Source organism: Crinia signifera, chromosome 3, assembly GCF_055691185.1.
Source record: "Crinia signifera chromosome 3, ASM5569118v1, whole genome shotgun sequence".
NCBI lineage: Eukaryota > Metazoa > Chordata > Amphibia > Anura > Myobatrachidae > Crinia > Crinia signifera.
The window spans coordinates 334,279,779-334,302,345 of NC_139219.1; the positions used below are offsets into that span (position 1 = coordinate 334,279,779).

At 45.1% G+C, this 22,567-nt stretch overlaps 1 protein-coding gene across 1 annotated transcript in view; it reads right to left on the minus strand.

The window, feature by feature from the left end:
- LOC146063090 (vomeronasal type-2 receptor 26-like) overlaps positions 1-22,567 on the minus strand; it is a 34,538-nt gene that overhangs the window by 6,530 nt on the left and 5,441 nt on the right. Inside the window, exons 3-5 of the mRNA XM_083175104.1 lie at positions 21,713-22,004; positions 19,436-20,257; positions 18,096-18,314 (exon numbers count right to left, since the gene is read on the minus strand). Of these exons, the coding sequence (XP_083031230.1) occupies positions 18,096-18,314; positions 19,436-20,257; positions 21,713-22,004 (1,333 nt within the window). The remainder of the gene's footprint in view (positions 1-18,095; positions 18,315-19,435; positions 20,258-21,712; positions 22,005-22,567) is intronic.

Genomic DNA, 22,567 nt, shown 5'->3' on the forward strand with positions numbered 1-22,567 from the left:
CGCCAATGCTGCTTCTCTCACCCTCCTTTACCCAGTGACTGACACATCCAGGGGTTGTCATTTACCCCTGGATTCACCCCCAAACAGGTTAATGTGATTATATCTGATTCTCATAATCAGACATAATCACATTAACCTGTTTGGGGGTGACACCCCCCCTTCCTCCACACTGTCACTTTTTATGGTGTCTCTGCCCACATGTATATGCCGCTGCCCGTGTGTATAATGCCCACATGTATATGCCGCTGCCCGTGTGTATAATGCCCACATGTATATGCCGCTGCCCTGTGTATAATGCCCACATGTATATGCCAGTGCCCGTGTGTATAATGCCCACATGTATATGCCGCTGCCCTGTGTAAAATGCCCACACGTATATGCCGCTGCCCTGTGTATAATGCCCACATGTATATGCCGCTGCCCTTGTGTATTATGCCCACATGTATATGCCGCTGCCCTGTGTATAATGCCCACATGCATATGCCGCTGCCCGTGTGTATAATGCCCACATGTATATGCCGCTGCCCTGTGTATAATGCCCACATGTATATGCCGCTGCCCTTGTGTATTATGCCCACATGTATATGCCGCTGCCCTGTGTATAACGCCCACATGTATATGCCGCTGCCAGTGTGTATAATGCCCACATGTATATGCTGCTGCCCTTGTGTATTATGCCCACATGTATATGCCGGTGCCCTGTGTATAATGCCCACATGTATATGCCGCTGCCAGTGTGTATTATGCCCACATGTATATGCCGCTGCCCTTGTGTATAATGCCCACATGTATAAGCTGCTGCCAGTGTGTATAATGCCCACATGTTTATGCCGCTGCCCTGTGTATAATGCCCACACGTATATGCTGATAATTGATAATTTTTATATGGCCCCAGAAGGTTTTCAAATTTTCCAAATGGCCCTCGGTAGAAAAAAAGTTCCCCACCCCTGATTTAGATGATCTGCAATTGCCTTGTCTCCCTCCACCAAATTCTCAGTGTCTGTCCGCAGTCTTATTATTCCTCCATTTGATTTTCTCCGTTCACTTATATACTTAAAAAAGCTTTTCTTCCTTTATCTACTGACTTAGCCATTTTCTCCTCAGCTTGTGCCTTGGCACGCCTGATCATTTTCTTAGCCTCCTTGCGTCTGGCAAGATACACTTCTTTGTCGTTTTTATTTTTGAGTCTGCTTGTATGTCCTAAAGGCCATCTTTTTTTGCTTTTACACCTTAGTTCTTGTGTGACTGGAGTTGGGACCTGCCTTGATACTAAACCATTCTGCTTGATGATCACTGGATCCTAGGTTCTCACCTACATATATGTCTGATATCCTGTCACCATTTGAGAGTATTAAATCTAATATTGAGTCTTTGCGAGTAGGCTCCCACACCAATTGCTTGAGAGTTGTTTTGTATTAAAGTAGCATTTATGCTTTTCTTTACATACATTGCTACCCCTCCTCCCATTCTTCCCATTCTATCCTTCCTAAATAAATTGTATCCTGGTATAGCTATGTCCCAGTCATGATTCTCATTACACCATGTCTTTGTGATAGCCACAATGTATAGGTCATCCCTAGACATATGCGTGCACCCTTGACAGGAACTGGGCGGGCAACTGACATCTGGTGATGTCAGCTGCCCGCCCTCCCCCACACGGCCGCATTAGCACGGGAACTCCCATTGACGCGACTAGCCACTGACTCCACTCACCCCGACTCGAAGTGTTGGGTGTGTGTGAACACCTTGTTCGGCATGGCCGCCCACACCAGCAACTTGCACATGTGCACTTTTAAAACATCGAGCTCCTCTGCGAATTCGCATGTGAGTGAAGCAACCAGAATAACCCCCTCAATCTTTATTTTTTGCATTATTGAATCTCTTCTTCATTACACATTCTATTATACCTTTACTTTACTTCACTCGGAATATTCCCAATATAGGGTGCATTAATATTAAATATATACTATTTCAACTTTACAGTTGGTATTGGACTTTAGATAATTATTTTTAATTACATATGTTAATAAAGTATTGAATATATATATATATATATATATATATATATATATATATATATATATATATATATATATATATAGAAAGAAGGGGGGGTTGTGACCCTATCCTGCGCTTATAGGTGAGCAGCACTACTCTTAAGGCTCCGCCGCTAATGGGAGTCTGACGTAAAGTATGAAGAAAGAAGGTGTAGAGGTGTGCTCAGAAGGTGGTTTCACCAGTCCACAATTGTAAAAATACAAAATATTTATTCCATACAACAAAACAATTTAAAATACATTTGTTTGAAATCGTTTACAGAGATTGTTGGTGGATCATTGTGATTCAATATAATTTCAATCATAGGTGTTAGAATGATCATGCAGAACCCTACGCGTTTCATCCACTAGGGACTTCTTCAGGGGTAATACACCAGGATCTATGGACTTTATATACCTTGATTCAATATATATATATATATATATATATATTGAGAAACACTTTTAGGAGTTATTTATGGAGATGTGGTCACCGTTGTTACTCTGATAACCCTGTGATGCTCCACTTAATGATAAATGTAACGGAATCAGAACAAAGGGCGCAATATAACACCTCTCCAACAGATGACTTTTTTTAACTGTACAGTCAATTATGTATAACTTTGAACCCTCTCTGCTGATCACCAAACGTCTGGAAAGCATCACAATAGAGATCCAGGAAAACACTCATGAGGTCTCAGGCGTCCAACAGAACTGGCCTCCCCCTGCAGTGTGTCTGCGCACACAGACAGCTCCTTGTCTGACAGTAGCTCCTCCAGCAGACCACTGTCTACAGCCAGTCTAGCTCTCACTCTCTGACACAAGCACAAGCAGCAGCAGCAACAGCAGGGGCGTAGCTATGCTGAGGCAGCCCCCGCCATGGCTTGGAGGAGCCAGCGCCTGCTGGGCGCACTGAGAACTGAAGAAAGGTCACTGACTGCACACAGAGCTGGCGTTGGCTGCTCAGCACCTCTGCAGTGCAGGAATGCACCGACATGGAAAAGCACTGTCCCTGCTGCTCCTGTCAAACAGCTGACAGGCAGCAGCAAGCTACAGAGGTGGAGATGAAAGCTCTGCAGCCCGATCCCCCTGGCCGGTCCTCTCCCCCTCAGGTAAACACACACAGGCTCCCCACTGCTGCAGTGTAACCTTGAGGCTGTTACAATCAGAGTTGCCCCCTCTATGGCAGGTTGTATACCTTCCCTCCCCCACTCTGGAGTCTCGCACGCACTTAAACCTCCAGTCCCAGCAGCAGCTAAGAAGCTTCCTCTCTGCATTTCCTCCTGTACGTGTTGCTCCGCCCCCAGATCTCCTTCTACACTTTCTCAGTTCTGCTGCTGTCCTCCCCTGCTTACTGTAAGTCTAGATTCTATCCCCAGCTGTGCCACTGCCTCTACCTACCCCATGTGTGCCCCTGCCCACCCCATGTGTGCCCCTGCCCACCCCATGTGTCCCTGTCCACCCCATGTGTGTCCCTGTCCACCCCATGTGTGCCCCTACCCACCCATGTGTGTCCCTGTCCATCATATGTGTGCCCTTGCTCCTGCCCACCCCATGTGTGCCCCTACCCACCCCATGTGTGTCCCTGTCCACAGTCCATCATATGTGTGCTCTTGCTCCTGCCTACCCCATGTGTGTCCCTGCCCACCCCATGTGTTTTCCTGTTCACCCCATGTGTGTCCCTGCCCACCCCATGTGTGCCCCTGTCCACCCCATGTGTGCCCCTGCCCACCCCATGTGTGTCCCTGTCCCCCATGTGTGCCCCTGCCCACCCCATGTGTGTCCCTGTCCACCCCATGTGTGCCCCTACCCACCCCATGTGTGTCCCTGTCCACAGTCCATCATATGTGTGCTCTTGCTCCTGCCTACCCCATGTGTGTCCCTGCCCACCCCATGTGTTTTCCTGTTCACCCCATGTGTGTCCCTGCCCACCCCATGTGTGTCCCTGTCCACCCCATGTGTGCCCCTACCCATCCCATGTATGCCCCTGTTCGCCATATGTGTGCAGCTTGCTCCTGCCCACCCATGTGTGTCCCTGTCCATCATATATGTGCCCTTGCTCCTGCCCACCCCATGTGTGCCCCTTCCCACCCCATGTGTGCCCCTACCCACCCCATGTGTGCCCCTGTCCATCATATGTGTGCCCTTGCTCCTGCCCACCCCATGTATGTCCTTTCCACCCCATGTGTGACCCTTTGCCATCTCTACCTCTGACCCCCCATGTGTTCCTCTGTTGCTTTCCCCATCTGTACCTCTGCAGCTCTGCTATGTCCTTATGTGTACCCATGCCTCCCCTCCATGGCTGTTTTCTGCAAGACCAACACAAGACCATGTACAGCGCCACACATTTGAAGAATGCAGGTAAGCACAATTTTTTATTGGTAAAGCACTGGGGAGGGTCTGTGTGGATGTGGGGAGGGTTCTGCTCCTTCTCCCCATGGGGGCTTACTGCCTGTTATCTATTGAGTGTTACCTTATGTCTAGTGTACAGTGTAAGGTGCATTACAGTGTGTGGCGTACAGTGTAAGTGGCATTATGTGTGTGGAGTACAGTGTAAGTGGCATTATGGTGTGTGGTGTACAGTGTAAGTGGCATTATGGTGTGTGGCGTACAGTGTAAGTGGCATTATGTGTGTGGTTTACCGTGTAAGTGGCATTATGTGTGTGGCGTACAGTGTAAGTGGCATTATGTGTGTGGCGTACAGTGTAAGTGGCATTATGTGTGTGGTGTACAGTGTAAGTGGCATTATGTGTGTGGCATACAGTGTAAGTGGCATTATGTGTGTGGCGTACATTGTAAGTGGCATTACGGTGTGTGGCGTACATTGTAAGTGGCATTACGGTGTGTGGCGTACAGTGTAAGTGGCATTATGTGTGTGGCGTACAGTGTAACTGGCATTACGGTGTGTGGCATACAGTGTAAGTGGCATTGTGTGTGGTGTACAATGTAAGTGGCATTATGTGTGTGGTATACAGTGTAAGTGGCATTATGGTGTGTGGCGTACAGTTTAAATGGTATTACGGTGTGTGGCGTACAGTTTAAATGGTATTACGGTGTGTGGCGTACAGTGTAAGTGGCATTATGGTGTGTGGCGTACAGTGTAAGTGGCATTATGGTGTGTGGCGTACAGTTTAAATGGCATTACGGTGTGGTGTACAATGTAAGTGGCATTATGTGTGTGGTGTACAGTGTAAGTGGCATTATGAGTGTGCTGTACAGTGTAAGTGGCATTACGTTGTGTGGCATTACATTGTGTGGCATACAGTGTAAGTGGCATTATGTGTGTGAAGTATAGTGTAAGTGGCATTACGGTGTGTGGCATACAGTGTACGTGAAATGATGGTGTAAGCAGCATTATGGGGGGGGGGGGGGGGGGGGGGGGCGCCAGATACTATTTTGGCAGGGGGGAGCAAAATTTATAGTTACGCCACTGGCTACAGCAGTAGCTGCTGTTGCTGCTGCTTGTGCTTGTGTCAGAGAGTGAGAGCTAGACTGGCTGTAGACAGTGGTCTGCTGGAGGAGCTACTGTCAGACAAGGAGCTGTCTGTGTGCGCAGACACACTGCAGGGGGAGGCCAGGTCTGTTGGACGCCTGAGACCTCATGAGTGTTTTCCTGGATCTCTATTGTGATGCTTTGCAGACGTTTGGTGATCAGCAGAGAGGGTTCAAAGTTATACATAATTGACTGTACAGTTAAAAAAAGTCATCTGTTGGAGAGGTGTTATATTGCGCCCTTTGTTCTGATTCCATTACATTTATCATTAAGTGGAGCATCACAGGGTTATCAGAGTAACAACGGTGACCACATCTCCCTAAATAACTCCTAAAAGTGTTTCTCAATATATATATATTGAATCAAGGTATATAAAATCCATAGATCCTGGTGTATTACCCCTGAAGAAGTGGACGAAACGCGTAGGGTTCTGCATGATCATTCTACACCTATGATTGAAATTATATTGAATCACAATGATCCACCGACAATCTCTGTAAACGATTTCAAACAAATGTATTTTAAATTGTTTTATTGTATCGAATAAATATTTTGTATTTTTACAATTGTGGACTGGTGAAACCACCTTCTGAGCGCACCTCTACACCTTCTTTATATATATATATATGCATGTCCTGAAGACGGGTGAGTCCCGAAACGGCGTAGACATCTGACAGTAAAACTTTTGCACTTTTCAACAAGACCTGGAGTGACATCTTTTTTGTGTGCGGTATATGTGGTGGCGAGCTTCCGTTCCCCCCTGGATGGGCACCTGGGCCAAGTGTATGTGGAGTAATAGGGAGTGCCGGACTCAGCGCAAATATATATATATATATATATATATATATATATATATATACCAGCAGGTAGGGAACACCAGTTTTCTCAATGTCCCCAAGCACAGCACTGACAGGTCTTTCACAAAAATAGAAAATTTATTCTCAACGTTTTAAATAACGTATCCTCGTCGTCAGGAGTAGTAGACACACAAACAAATACCACATTGCTTACCTTATATAGCGTCCACCACGCTGCATCCACCGCCTACCCGCGCCTTCATCACAAGAATCACCGGCACCTGAACAGTGCGCACCCGGATGACGTCACAGCGTCTCTCCCGGCCGCGTTGCTAGGCAGCCACAGCGTCTCCAGTGATTACAGCGCGGACAGCGCACGTTAGCAGACAATGGAGGCACACTATACAGGTTTACATATAATACAAAGATATAGTACAATAAAAACATGGAAATACATAATACATACATAATAAAAGAATAAAAATAGCAGCAGTATCTCCAGCAATATAATCAAAATATGTAGCAATCAAAAATAGCACAACATGCATATCGCACAGTGGATGAAAACCAGAAGCATTACATGAGAGTGTTCCATGCAATGCGCTCGTTGAGGCCCCTAGGAGCCACAGTATCTAGTCTGTGGATCCAGGCGGCCTCCAGATGGAGCAACTTCTTGTTACGATCTCCACCCCTAATACTTTCAGGGATGTGGTCGATTATTTGATATTTAAGTGAGCAAAGCGAATGGCCGTGGGCTTTAAAATGCACCGCTACTGGCTGGTCGTTACTTTTGCCACTCAGTGCCGCTTTGATGGCTGAGCGGTGTAGGGCCATGCGCTCTTTAAACTTCCTAGATGTTTTACCTACGTAGTAATATCCGCAAGGGCAGATGATAATATAAACAACATAGCGAGATTCACAGGACAATACATGTCTGATTTTATATTTAAAGGCACTGTGTGGGTGCTTAAATGTATCACTTGCTATCAAGTAGCCACATGTGACACATTTAGGGCACCTATAACAGCCAGGTTTTTTAACTGCTACATTAGGTGTGCTCTGGAATTCGCTAATGTCAGAATGAACAAGTAGATCCCGGAGATTCTTGCCCCTCCGGAAACATGGTAATGGTCTCATTTTTTGGAAGCAGCTCAAACTTTTATCAGATGCCAGAACAGGCCACAGAGCTCTAGTGGCGATGGGCACAACGGGGCTTGAGGTGTCAAAATTAGTTACCAAGGGGAAGACAGATTCCTTTTTCTTAACTACCGGTTTTAAGAGATTCCTTCTCTCTAGAGATTCCTTCTCTAGATTTACACCCGAGGCAAGGGTGTAAAAAACAAAGAACTAGGAGAGGGGGCCAATGCGAAAGGATCTTCAAAAGCTCGCACCAAGTCCAAGAGTTGATCTATAATTTGTCAAGCAGGCCGCTTCTGGAAGTTGAAAGGACAGTATTGAACAAGGGATTATCATTTATCCCCACTAACAGGCATAATGACTTTGAGTGGCAGGTGGATCACCACCGCATTGGACGTAATCTACGTCTTAAAGAACATTTTAAGAATTCTGAACGGGACATTACATCATCTGTTATTCAGTCTTTTGTGAGTAAACAGCATTTATCTACTTATGATCCCATCAGTCATAATGCCTCTATTAAAACCTTTAGCAGAATGCTGGGTGAGTCTATGTATAAATACACGGCCGCTTATAATGTACATCACTGTAATTTATCTAGTAGTGAGCTCCGAGCTTTGAAAAACCTTAGCACTGATAGAAGTATCACTATCCGCCCTGCCGATAAGGGGGGCGGGATAGTGATACAAGATATTGCAGAGTATCGCAATGAGGTACTACGTCAGTTGAACTGTGATACGGTATATTGTATGCTACGTAGAGATCCCACGCTTGAATATCAAAATGAATTGTTCAAACTTCTAGACCTCGCTTGTAGTGGTGGCTTGCTTGATAAAAAGTGTTGTGCAGCATTGAAAGTACTATGCCCTATTGTACCAGTGTTATATACTGTACACTACCTAAAATCCACAAGTGTCTACAGAACCCCCCTGGTCGACCTATCATTTCGGCCAGGGGGAGTCTGTACCAACCTGTTTCACAACTGCTGGACATGCTGGTACAAGCACATATTGTGGTACAGCCGACACATCTTAAAGATACTACATCTTTTTTGACCAAATTAGAAGCAGTAGGCGAGGTGACTCCTGGCACTATGCTTTGTGTCATGGACGTCACAAGCCTATATACTTCCATTCCGCACACTGATGGCTTGTTGGCCATGAAGGAGTTTCTGTGCCAGAAGGTTACCAATTTTGGGTTTGATGCTGACCTATTTCTGACTTTACTCAAATTAATATTGACTCGTAATTACTTTGTTTTTGATAACAAAATATACCTGCAGACATCCGGGTGTGCAATGGGGGCGGCGGTTTCGCCGTCCTATGCGAACAACTATATATTCGGTTTAGAGCAAAAAATGTTTTTTCAGCATAGATTTAGCAAACAGATCCGGATGTTCTGCAGGTATATTGATGATCTGTTCATGTTGTGGGAAGGGGGAAAGGATTCCTTTGAGGTAATGATGCAGGAAATTAACGCTATGGATACGCCTATTAAATTTACTTTTAAATGTAGCACCAATGAAATTGCGTATCTAGATGTTTTAGTACAACTTAACAATGGTCGCATTTCCACTACTATTTTTTCTAAAGCTGGGTACACATATGTACAATCGTCGGGCCGTTCTTCCGTTCTGCGGACGAACGGCCAGTCGATTGTATATATATGTACGCAGTCCCGATCCCTTCGTTGCGATCGATAATTGGCCAAAAACGCTCTTGGCCGTCCACGGTCGGTCGGTCGAAGGTTCTTTGCTGCTTAATATTCTTCCGACAGGACGGCTCCATATCGAAAGAAAAGTGACATGTGTACGCACGTTCGATCGATATGCAGCCCGTTCCTGCGATCATTCCTCCCAAAAGCAGCACGCCCATGTGGGTGTTGACTAGCTGCGTCATCCCTCCATCAGCGCAGCATGTAAACAACAGGAAGTCTTCTCCCCCGTACTTTCCGCGCCATGCTGTTAAAGAATATTCGTTGTGTGTGCATTCCTTTTGAAATAAATAATCGTTGTGTGTGCATTCCTGACAGATATAGTTATAGAAGATAGATAGATATATAGATAGATAGATAGATAGATAGATAGATAGATAGATAGATAGATAGATAGATATGTGATGTTCATTGTTCTACATAAACACTTAACATTTATTAAGAAATACTGACAAAAAATACTGTGAACACTTTGTTTATTTGAGGTAAAACGGTGGTCGGACCTGAACAGAGTGTCACATACAGGTGCTTGCCATGACATAAGTGCCACGTGAAGGTGTAGCAGGAACGCCCACCCACCCAGAAAACATCAACCACATTGGAACATGGTGGTGTATGTAGTGGAAAGCGGTCCCACGGCAGCAACGCATCACATGGGAACATCCCGGCCTGCTCACATGTGATGCATTGCTGCCGTGAGACTGCTTGCCATGACATAAGTGCCACGTGAAGGTGTAGCAGGAACGCCCACCCACCCAAAAAACATCAAACACATTGGAACATGGTGGTGTATGTAGTGGAAAGCGGTCCCACGGCAGCAACGCATCACATGGGAACATCCCGGCCTGCTCACATGTGATGCATTGCTGCTGTGAGACTGCTTGCCATGACATAAGTGCCACGTGATGGTGTAGCAGGAACGCCCACCCACCCAAAAAACATCAAACACATTGGAACATGGTGGTGTATGTAGTGGAAAGCGGTCCCACGGCAGCAACGCATCACATGGGAACATCCCGGCCTGCTCACATGTGATGCATTGCTGCCGTGAGACTGCTTTCCACGACATACACCATTTTAAGGTGCATGCTGCTGGCCTCCAAATAACCAAGAAGGTGAAAAAATGTTAAATAAAGTACACAAACTATTTTTTGACTTTATAATGCAAACCGTTATAAATATTTTCGTATAAAGAGTGTACTACTGCTACGCCTTTTTGGATTTTTGAAATTTTTTGGGCTACGGTATGGACTTTTCCGCTTAGTTCTTGTAGACATTTATGGACTTGTGTCATGTTTTCTTGAATTGTGCTTTCGTCGCTGGACGTGTCAGGTGATGGTGTGTTCTTCTCCCCCTCTGCACTGACATCTGAAATCTCGATGATATCTATAATAAGTACAGATAAAGAAATGTTTACCTTTCCACAAATGATACGTCACTATCCCATAAAGATGATTTGCACTATACACTCACCATCTACACTGCTGGTGATCGCAATCACTTGGTGGCCCTCTGTGGTCCCTTCCATCGGCTGCGCTGCCTGGATATCATCTACAGTGACAAGGTAAGTGACGTATTACTACCCCTTGTTTTGTGTATAAAACATGTGTTGTTGTGGTGGTGTGCTGGTACAAAACCTTACCTGTTGTACTCTCCTTCTTTATTTTCAGTTTGGAGGCCCTGTCTCTGCCTTCCTCATGTCTTCTCCTGGATTGGATTTCCTCTGAGTAAAAACAAGCAACATGTCAGCAAAACACACAAAATGTAATGGATCAAGACAGTCTATTAATAAAGCCACCTAGGGCATTGTACTCACTTCTTTTAATAATTCCACGAATTTTCTTTAGCTTGGCCTGCTCCTTGTGCTTCAGGTCCGACCACCGTTTCTGTAGCTGGTATTTTGACCTTCTTTTCCCAAACTTCTCCTTTATCTCCTTGCATACACGCTGCATAATATTTTTTTTTCTATAATTCGTCTTGGGGTAGGTTTTCCGCAAACAATCGTAGTCCCTTCTATCCAGCATTTTTACCATCAGTTCTACCTCTGCAGATGACATGGCGGAGGCGCGCGTCATTTTTTTCTCCTTGTTGTCCTGTCTCTCAGCGATTTCTTTATCTGTTGTCATTATCGGTGCTGAATTGGGGCTCAAAGGTGCTGTAGTCGTCTCCTCTGCCATATGCGGTGGCGCCAGACCCTCCGACATGGCTCCTCGATGTCCCTTGTCTGTGTGACGCCAAGCACGTGAGTGGGGCGGAGATTCCTGCGCTCATCCAATCACTGGGTTTCAAGCGACGTTCAGCACGAAAGAATATTCTGTCGTTGCTGTTCGAGTGATCGGAGCTGCGCTGCGAATTTTCCGTAGTCTATATCGACATTTATTTCGGTGAGTATTAAAACAAAATTTGGAGTTTTCTATGACAGGGACTTTAATCTGTGGCCCATGGGTATGCTGGGGCTTGTAGTGACAGTGTATCCTATGTCCCACAGAGTTTCAACTCCTGTACTATAGTTACAGTATATCTAGTGGCCCACAGACTGAACACCTGTACATTAAATGGTTTATGTTGTGCTTTGTGTATCAAGAAAATAATATGCCTTTTTATTGTATTTTTTTGAACAGAAATTCCACCATGGCAGAGAAAAATGTAGAGTTCATGAAGGACTTCATCGAGGCCTACAGGGATCAAAATTGTCTCTGAAACACAAAATCCAGAGACTATTCCAATCGCCAGAAGAGGCTAGTTGCTCTGGAGGAGCTGGTGAGGGTGAGCCAGACCTACTACCCCACAGCAAACGTAGAGTGGGTCCGGACAAGGATTGCCAATATGAGGACCGTCTTTAAAAAAGAACTTAATAAGGTTGAGTCCTCAAAGCGGTCTGGGGCAGGGGCAGACCAAGTCTATGTGCCCAGGCTGTGGTACTTCGACCTGCTGGCCTTCATGGTGGACCAGGAGCTGCCCAGGGAATCAGTCAGCAATTCTGCAAGGGACCAGCCTGCCCCCTCCACCTCCTCGTGCAACCAAGAGGTTTCTGATGACACCTTTTGCGGCACAGTAAGTAGACGGATTTTATTTTAAATATTTTTTTATTAAAGCAGATAAATATAACAACAAGTACAGTATAAAAATTGTGAACATGTAAAATTAACGAAATAATATCATTCTGCCAATCCACAGCGCCAACACCAATAAAATACTGCATGTATTCATCCCTGGTTAATTTGGCACGCATAGATGCATTTCTGGTATTTAAATTAGTATTAGGTATTTCTGGTATCTAAATAATTAGTTTCCAGAGATGCCAGTCTTAACGCCTCTTCAACTAGCTCACTTTCATCCATGGCAGCAACATGGTGGTGTGTGGGCTGCGTTCTTCTGCGCAGATATAAAAATATATGCAAGTCTTAAAAATCGATAGTGATACATCATTGTTACATCTTGTTTTGTTACAGCCATCGCTATTTGCCGAGGAGGAATCTTCACCATCGCTGGAGGTTGCATCACAGCTGCCTTCACCGGCCCTCTGCTCCACCCCCACACCAACCGCCACCCCCAGCGCTCAACCTCAACCCAAAGCAACATCTAGAAGAGGGCGCAAAAGGCAGCGGCAGACTCCAGATGCTTCGGACGTGGCGACCACCAAGATCCTGGAGTCTGCTAACCGATTGATGGCCATGGAGGAAGATGATGCGGACCATGTGGGGAGTGTATTAGCTGACAATTTGCGCAAGTTAGACCCGGCTACAAGGGTTGAGGTAGAGCGGATCTTCTATGAGACTCTGTACCGGGCCCGTGTGGGGACTCTGTCCCGGCACACACGGCTCACTGATGACACCCCTCTGCCTAGGGTTGAATTTAAACCCATCAGCCCTGCCCCTATACCCCAACAACCGGTATTTTACCCGGGGCAATATCAGCCGTACCAGCAGTTCCAGCCACCAACCGGGCAAAGGCAGCACCAACCGGCACCGTCAGCTATTACACTCCCACCAGGTCCACCTGGTGGCCCCTTCCAGTGTTTGTTGGAAACTCCATCTCCCTCACAACCGGCGATGGATACAGGGGATTATGGGGTGGAACAAGTATACCACCAAATGTAAAAATTGTATATAGTTGCTTTCATTGTATAATTGGTTTAATAATATAGTTTAAATATTTTTATGTTTAAGTATTTATTTATTATTTATTTCCTTGTTATTTATATTATATTTGTTATAAGTTTAGAAGTTAATAATTTATATAAAAATTTAACATTCTGTAATCTAGTTGGTGTCCGTGTGAAAATATAATTTACCATGCAGGGTGACTATAGGGCACAGATATACATATGGGGTACATGTATGTTGTTTCAATTTTTACCTTCATGTATTGCTCCTGGAGACTGTACAAAAGTACCAGGAGAAATTGGCATAGAAATAGGTGTGGTGGAGCCACTACTTGCTAGTACATAAACACCAGTACTGGGTACAGTCTGCACTCCAGGTGTCGTGGCATTGTGCCCTCCAGGAATGCCTGGCACCTGAGTACTACCACTCACTTGCCGTGATTCGGTCAGTAATCTGGCCCAAGACCAGGCTACGGCCTCCACCTCCTCCTCCTTGCTGCAAGAAGACGCGGAGGACAACTTGTGCGGCACTGTGAGTATACAAATTTTATTGTCAAAATATTGTTTTGTAACTGTACACACCAAAAAACAATATATTTACAATGACAAAAACGTACATTTTTAAGCAATCATGTCATTCTGCCACTCCACAGCCCCAACACCATTGAAATAATTCAAGTACTCGTCTCTTGTCAACTTTGCACGCATTGATGCCTTTCTGGTGTTTAAATTATTTTCCAAAACTGTCAGACCAATAGGCTCGTCAACAACTTGGCTTTCGTCCACTGTAGCCCCCAGATGTTGTGTGTGCACCGCTTTTCTGCGCAGGTAGTTGTGCAGCACACAACAGGCCATCACCACTTTGTCAATCTTATCTAGGCGCAGATTGATGGCACTGTGAAAAATTCTGAATTTATTACTCAGAATCCCAAACGCATTTTCAACCACTCACCTGGCACGTGACAGGCTATAATTAAAAATGCGTCGTTCCCTGTTCAGTGCCCTTTGTGGGTAGGGTTTAAGGACATTAGGGTGCAATCCAAAGGCCTCATCCGCCACAAAAACAAAGTTCAAACTGTGCTCATTTTCAGTCCGCTCTGGCAGATTCAGTTCATTTTTTTTTCAGTTTGTCATGGAAAAAGGTCTTCTCCAGGGCTCCTCCATCTGAAACTCTACCATTTTTCCCAATGTCCACAAATACAAACTCGTATCGGGCATTAGCGATGGCCATTAGAACAATGCTGAAGAACCCCTTATAGTTATAATAAAAAGAGCCACTCTTTGCAGGGGGCATGATTCTGACGTGTTTGCCATCGATAGCTCCACCACAATTAGGGAAATTCCAAAGATCACGGAAATCACGTGCAATAATTTGCCACTCCTCCTTGGACGATGGAAACTGCAATATAAAAGTATATGCGTATTAATAATCTGTTGGGTTGATTTTAGACCCATCAGCCCTCCCCCATTGCAGCCTCAAAGCTATTACCCGCCTTATCAAAATTACCCCCCACCCACTGGTCAATGTTACCACCAGCCCCCACCTCCAACATTTGCACCTGGTCCATCTGGTGGGCACATGCAAGGTATGGGGGAAACACCACCTCCCTCACATCCACCAGTGGACACAGGGGACTCTGGGATGGAACCACCGCGGTACCACCAAATGTAATGTACATAGTTTTTAGATTTATTATTATTGCTTTTATAATTTTATAAATTTAAGTTGTGCAGTTTCAATTAAAATTTGTTGTTAAAATATAATCTTGGTGTCCGTGTAAAAGTTTAAATTAACAGGCATTGTAAAGATATACATATAGGGTACAGGTATGTGCACAGCTATACATATGGGGGACATGTATGTAATTTCCATATTTACCTTCATGTATTTGTCCTGTAGAACTTGGACGATGGCATCACAGGTGTCTGGTATTATCAGCCCCAGCGCTTGCGATGATATTGCGGTGCTGAATCTCAGGTCGGCAAGGGTCCTTCCTGTTGCCAGGTAACGCAGCGTTGCCACCAGTCTCTGCTCTGCAGAAATAGGCCTCCTGAAATAGGTGTCCTCTCTTTCTATTAAAGGGGTAACGAGTGCCAGCAGCTCCATGAAGGTAGCGTCATCCATACGAAGATAATTCCTGAAGTCATCAGGATTGTTCTCCCGTATCTCCTGTAGCAATGGCATGTGGGAGAAGGTGTCTCTCCTCAGAAGCCAGTCTCTGGTCCAGCAGCTCCGATACTTGGTCCTTTTTCTTTTTTTAATAGCCTGCAATCTAGTGGCCATAGCAGCAAAAATGCACGCACGAGCCTGCCTTCTCCTCAAGCTCATATTGAAAGGCAAAAAAAGGCCAAATATGCAACAAAACACAAACGAACGTCCGTATACATGCACAGCTAGCACTGCTCTGAAAAGTCACGGCTCTATTCACTGTACTGCACGATCGATTCTTTTGTTCTGTGATCACGCCTCTTTGTTTTGGTATGCCCTTAACCCAGCCCAATATGATAATTTTGTGTACATTTTTATCGTGCGAATAGCCAGATCGGGAGAGTGTGTACGGTGGTACAATCTTTTTCTTGCGATTGTTTGGACGGGAGTACATTGGACGTCGCAAGTAAAATTGTACATATGTGTACGCGCAGATCGGTCGTATGTTTTGGACGGTCGAACGTGTATTCGGTCGATCGAACGGTCGCAAGAAAAATTTAATTGTACATATGTGTACCCAGCTTAAGAGTACTGATAGGAATACCCTGTTAATGGCAAACAGCCATCACCCCCCCCCCCCCGCCCTCAAGAAAGGGTTACCCTATTCGCAAATGGTAAGAGTGTCCTGAATCTGTAGTGACTGGTCCACGTTACCATGTGAATTGGATAAGGTTATATTTAAATTTCATGAGCGTGGATACGCCTTAAAGGACCTTGAGTTGTCTAAAAACAGGGTCCTAAATCTAGAGAGAAGGAATCTCTTAAAACCGGTAGTTAAGAAAAAGGAATCTGTCTTCCCCTTGGTAACTAATTTTGACACCTCAAGCCCCGTTGTGCCCATCGCCACTAGAGCTCTGTGGCCTGTTCTGGCATCTGATAAAAGTTTAAGCTGCTTCCAAAAAATGAGACCATTACCATGTTTCCGGAGGGGCAAGAATCTCAGGGATCTACTTGTTCATTCTGACATTAGCGAATTCCAGAGCACACCTAATGTAGCAGTTAAAAAACCTGGCTGTTATAGGTGCCCTAAATGTGTCACATGTGGCTACTTGATAGCAAGTGATACATTTAAGCACCCACACAGTGCCTTTAACTATAAAATCAGACATGTATTGTCCTGTGAATCTCGCTATGTTGTTTATATTATCATCTGCCCTTGCGGATATTACTACGTAGGTAAAACATCTAGGAAGTTTAAAGAGCGCATGGCCCTACACCGCTCAGCCATCAAAGCGGCACTGAGTGGCAAAAGTAACGACCAGCCAGTAGCGGTGCATTTTAAAACCCACGGCCATTCGCTTTGCTCACTTAAATATCAAATAATCGACCACATCCCTGAAAGTATTAGGGGTGGAGATCGTAACAAGAAGTTGCTCCGTCTGGAGGCCGCCTGGATCCACAGACTAGATACTGTGGCTCCTAGGGGCCTCAACGAGCGCATTGCATGGAACACTCTCATGTAATGCTTCTGGTTTTCATCCACTGTGCGATATGCATGTTGTGCTATTTTTGATTGCTACATATTTTGATTATATTGCTGGAGATACTGCTGCTATTTTTATTCTTTTATTATGTATGTATAATGTGTTTCAATGTTTTTATTGTACTATATCTTTGTATTATATGTAAACCTGTATAGTGTGCCTCCATTGTCTGCTAACGTGCGCTGTCCGCGCTGTAATCACTGGAGACGCTGTGGCTGCCTACAACGCGGCCGGGAGAGACGCTGTGACGTCATCCGGGTGCGCGCTGTTCAGGTGCCGATGATTCTCGTGATGAAGGCGCGGGTAGGCGGTGGATGCAGCGTGGTGGACGCTATATAAGGTAAGCAATGTGGTATTTGTTTGTGTGTCTACTACTCCTGACGATGGGGATATGTTCCTTGAAACGTTGAGAATAAATTTTCTATTTTTGTGAAAGACCTGTCAGTGCCGTGCCTGGGGACATTGAGGAAACTGGTGTTCCCTACCTGCTGGTGTACGATATTCGCAAGGGCATGCAGGCTATTGCTGGAGTTGGTGAGAGTGCTCGTCCATCCCGCTGTTATATATATTATATATTTGTGGTAGGTAAAGTTCATCCGAGATCTCTTGGCTTCGTTACTATGACTATATTTTAACTAAAACCAGGGGATAGCACCTCCAATTCCCTATGTGACAATATAAATTACATAGAAGTGGATATTGTAGACTCCTCCACCACTAATAACAGAAATATATCAGCCTAGTGCCAGACTTAATGAAAGTATTATAGGAACGTAATCATAACAAACGGGGAAAATACATCAAAACTAAGCAGCCGATTCAGATGTGTATGCAGGGCAGTGAATTCACAACCAATGCTGATTATAGAAGGAGTGTTATAGAATTGTAGTGTGCCTGCATGAGCCGTCCATTCAAACAAAGCCAGTTTGTGGGTGGCACGCTGGCGTTTTCTAGTAGTGCCCTTAAAATGCAGTTGGCTCCCAGCTGTTGGAAGGAAGGGACGCTGCACTCAGCTCAGAGTAGGACTAGATTAACTTGGTGATCAGGTCTGAATATAAGGAAAGGATAAATGTTTCCATTATAAGGACATGAATAAGAATAATACATAAATATAATGTAACCTCATTGTTGTCAGTCTTCCACACAATTTTCTGCAGTTGAATAGAAAAGTTTTGGTGATTTTCATCCACGTTTCTTGTCTGGCCGACATATACTAAAAACAAGGAGCGATTATTGAAAATTTTCCAATTTGCAATTTTATACGGGGTAACAAAATCTCCATTATTATTGAAAACCAGATCCCCATCGGTACGTCTCTCCTTCCGCAAGTATCGATGGAGCTGGGAAATACACATGATATGTCTAAGAACTTTATTTTACAAACGTTGGACAATAACATGCAGTCCTATGGGTCCTAACCTTGGGTCCTATTTACCAATTAATATTTGTGAATAACTCCTAAAAACATTATGTACCCACAACTGTTATCCACTTATCTGCTGATTTGTTTTCCTGCAAAACTTCACAGAAATTGATTTTCTTTTAAATTTATTATTAAAGTCTTAAAAGCATTTTTTTAATAATATATTCAAAAAATGTATTTGAATAATGCAGTGATTCGTGGGTCTATCTGGAGGGGGCATGGCCAAAATTATGCAATTTTAATGGAATAGCCTCATATTGGCACCCTTATGTCTCATACTTTCAACTCACTCCTCTACCAACCTCCACCATGACTCCCTTCCTCACACTCTGCCCTTGACTTGCCACCTACTTCTCATCCAAAATTTGCTCCATATACCAGTACATTACATCATAACAGAATACAAAAGTCAGGGACAGATCGCCTCTTACTGAAGAGCGCTTTGATGTGTTTTGCTTCCTTATAGCAGCTGCTTAAATGGGGTGGGTCGATCCCCAAGAATGGTTTTGTCCATTTTCCGAACAAATTTGTACTGAGCTCAGATCTGAATAAGGGCCTATATACCTCCCCAATCATCTTTTGTTTTGGGTCACCATTGGATGAGTACGGACTCTATAAGGGACGAAGTCTCCGGAAGCTTATCCTTACCAGCTTGGTGGTTGCCCCTAGGATTCATTTAAGCTGTGTATACTCAGAGAAGAGGAGCCCTCATATTTACAGAGGGACGTAAGGTATTTATACACAGGCATTTGGCTTTACCATTTTGGAGAAGAGGAACATTCCCCTCTATACAGGAACGTATTAGTTTGCGCCAGTGGAGGATATATCAATTTGTCTTTTTTGCATATGATGGTTAGAAGTGGTTATAGGGTTTCCACTATTTTGACATACTGTAACCCCCACAAGGCAGCCAATCCAGCGCACATCCCCCATAAAACTTCCCCTCTTTTGCAATGTTAAAGAAAACTGTTGCAGTTTTGCAGGGTTTATATATTGCAAGCCTGCAACAGATACTGATTCGGGTCCTGATGTACTTACCTGCTGCATATAACCACAGGATTGAGGGATTTGTGTAGGAGACTGAGCACCTAGGTACATGTGCATATTATGTAATGCATGGGCCATGGAATAAACCGCCTTATATACTCGGTCAGTCAGTCCGGGGCTGTGAAAAGTATTAAACTCTGTTATACGATCCGTCCCGGTACAGTTGCGCAGTGTTTTCCCATATATGAAGCTATATAGGTGATTAATTTTTCTATCTCTTGATAAACATCTCTTCCACACCAACCATATATGTTCTAGTAACTTGTCCTCGGGGTGATTTATGGGCTGGTAACTGTCATAGAAACTTTCCATATCCAGCATGGGGAGAGTTGCAGGTTGAAGGGCCAAACTTCCATTAAATACATCCATGTAATGTTCCATTAGAAATAATATGGTGGAAAACGATGGACCAAACACTAAGGTCTTATCCCGGAGCGCACCTCTCACAGCTGTTATAAAATCAGCTAAAAATGAAGAGTATGTCCCGCAGAGTATTATAACCTGGGCAGAGGACTTTCTTATAATATCAGCTCTCTTCTTATTCATTTCATCGAAGACATCTTCCTTAGAATACTTTAATTTTATTGTGTAGGCAACACAGATGCTCCTGAGAGTCAGATATTCAGTCAGGAGCTGAGTTTCTTCATTACCACTATCATCATCAGAAGCTAAAACTCCAACCCAGGTCCAGCCAAAGAACTTCATCAGACATGAAAGCTTGGAGTAACTTGTCCGGTCACTTTGCACTGTGCGGTAAAACGTTGGGTAGAGGTGGCGGTCACTGAGAAGATGACTGGTTCCACCATAGCTGATCTACAAAGAAAATACAGTATTCCCAAGAAAGTAGTGTTACAGATAGGTGGAGAATATGAAAAGTGGTCCCTTGATGACCCCAGGGAACTGAATCTGTAATTGTCCTAAAATAATTTTGATTTTTGTGTTTTTTTCTACAATAGCATCAACTGACTGAAATCTCTATTAATTTGCAGGAACGCCACTGATTTGCTGACACCTTATGGTCCCGCATCTCTTTTAACGCGGACTCATCAGGTGCCGAGTGAAGTTAGGGTTCGGTGAGAAATAGGCTACGGGAGGGCTTATTAAGGCAGCAGGAGAGCTTAGTGGCACATTGAGACATCTTAGTGGTGCAGCAGGAGATGCAGCGAGATGGCTAGGAGGGACAGCAGGAGAGTGACAGTGGGAGGGCTTAGCGGGGCAGCAAGATGGCTTAGTGGGGCATTGGGAGAGTTTACAGTGGGACGGCTAAGAGGGGCAGCTCGACAGTTTAGAGGAGCAGTGGGAGGGCTAAGAGGGACAGCAGGAGAGTTTAGAGTGGCAGTGGTAGGGCTTAGAGGGGCAGCAGGATGGCTTTTATGGCAAAGGGAGGTCTTAGTTGGACAGGGAAATAAAGAAACACCGGTAGAGTTTAGAGCTGCAGTGGGAGGGCTTAGAGGGGCAGCAGGAGTGATTAAAGGAGCAGTAGGAGGGCTTAGTGTGGCCAGGGCTGCCACTAGAAATGCTGGGGCCCGGGACTGACCTACAGTCCGGGCCCCCAACTGCACAGCGCCATACCTCCGACCCCCCCGGGCATTCCCGCCTGCCAGCACCCTGTCTGCCAGCCCTCTGCCTCCCCCTACTCCGTCCCCATTACTTACCATCATGTCGCAGCCGCGTCCTCTGGCTCCTTCAGCCTCCACAGTCCAAGCGCACACTGCACAGTTCAGCGCTGAGCCCCTCTGTGTCCTAGGCATGGTGCTCTGCAGGCTACACTGTGTATTGTGCATGCCTGGCCTCCGGGTGCGCAGGGGGGAGGTAGGGCTGGCTGCTGGGTGAGGATCGCTGGGTGCAGGGGTAGGGGGCTGTGGGAAGCTGCCCGGGCCGCTCCAGAGGCTGGGGCCAGGGACAGCTGTACCCAGGGCACCCCCTGTCAGCGGCCCAGAGTGTGGCAGCAGAAGAGCTTAGATTGGCAATGGGAGGGCTTAGTGAGGTGGAAGAAGACCTTAGATTGGTAATGGGAGGGCATAGTGGGACAGTAAAAAAGCTGGGACACAGGGAGAGTTAAGAGGATCAGTGGAGGGGCTTAGAAGGGCAGTGAGAGGGCTTAGTGGAGCAGCAGGAGAGTTTAGACTGGCAGTGTGAGGGCTTAGTAGGGAAGCGAGAGGGCTTATTGGGACAGTAGGAGAGATTAGAGGAACAGGAGGACTGATTAGAATTAACTTTAACTGGTGAACCAGCTGGTGATGAAGATATATACTGTATTTACTATACCTGTATGTATCCATATAATGCCAATATCTGAGCCATGGGCAGTGTCGTAAGGGAACTTTGATCTCCAATAAAACCAGATAATGTTCTATGTCCCATACAGGAATAGTTTGGAATTGTCGTTCCTGATCCTGATAAAATCTGGAGGACACTTTTTACAGCTTTCTTAGTTTGAGTACAGGAGTCATATACGTGATATCCCAGAGTAATATTGGGCAACAGCGTCTGATCTTTGTTAATTTCCTCAATGACAAACATGAAAGTTAAAAGATATTTGTAAAACAGAGGAACCGGCCTGTGGGGATAAAGTCATGAAACGCGTGAGTGACTAATGACATCACTGTGAGTGAGGATACACATTACACTCATGGGATATATATATATATAAATATATATATATATATATATTCTAAAAAAAACAGAGGAGAAAGGTGCGCTCCATGGTGCAGGTAAACGAGGTTTATTAAGGAGACAACAATTACTCCAGGTTTAAAAAAGCAAATGCTCGTACCGAAATAATCAACACTGTGGGCTGATTACCACATGAGATGTATACAAATACCAAGGCAAACTGCTCCACTGGGGACCTCCAAATGCACCGAATCCAAGGGATGCAGAGACGCTGGAGTGCGCCACAGGATCACCGGAGAACGGAGTCAGGGGCACGCTCAAGTGGAGAGACGCTAGGTGAGAGGCAGACACGGGTGTCACAAGCCACGCCCTAACGCGTTTCGTCAGAGACTTCGTCAGAGGGCGTGGCTTTGTGATCACCCGGGTTGTTTAAAAAGGAGCCTCAACCAATAGGCTGTGGTTTCCAACGGAGCAACTCCGTTAATGAGAAAAAGCAAAGCCCAACAT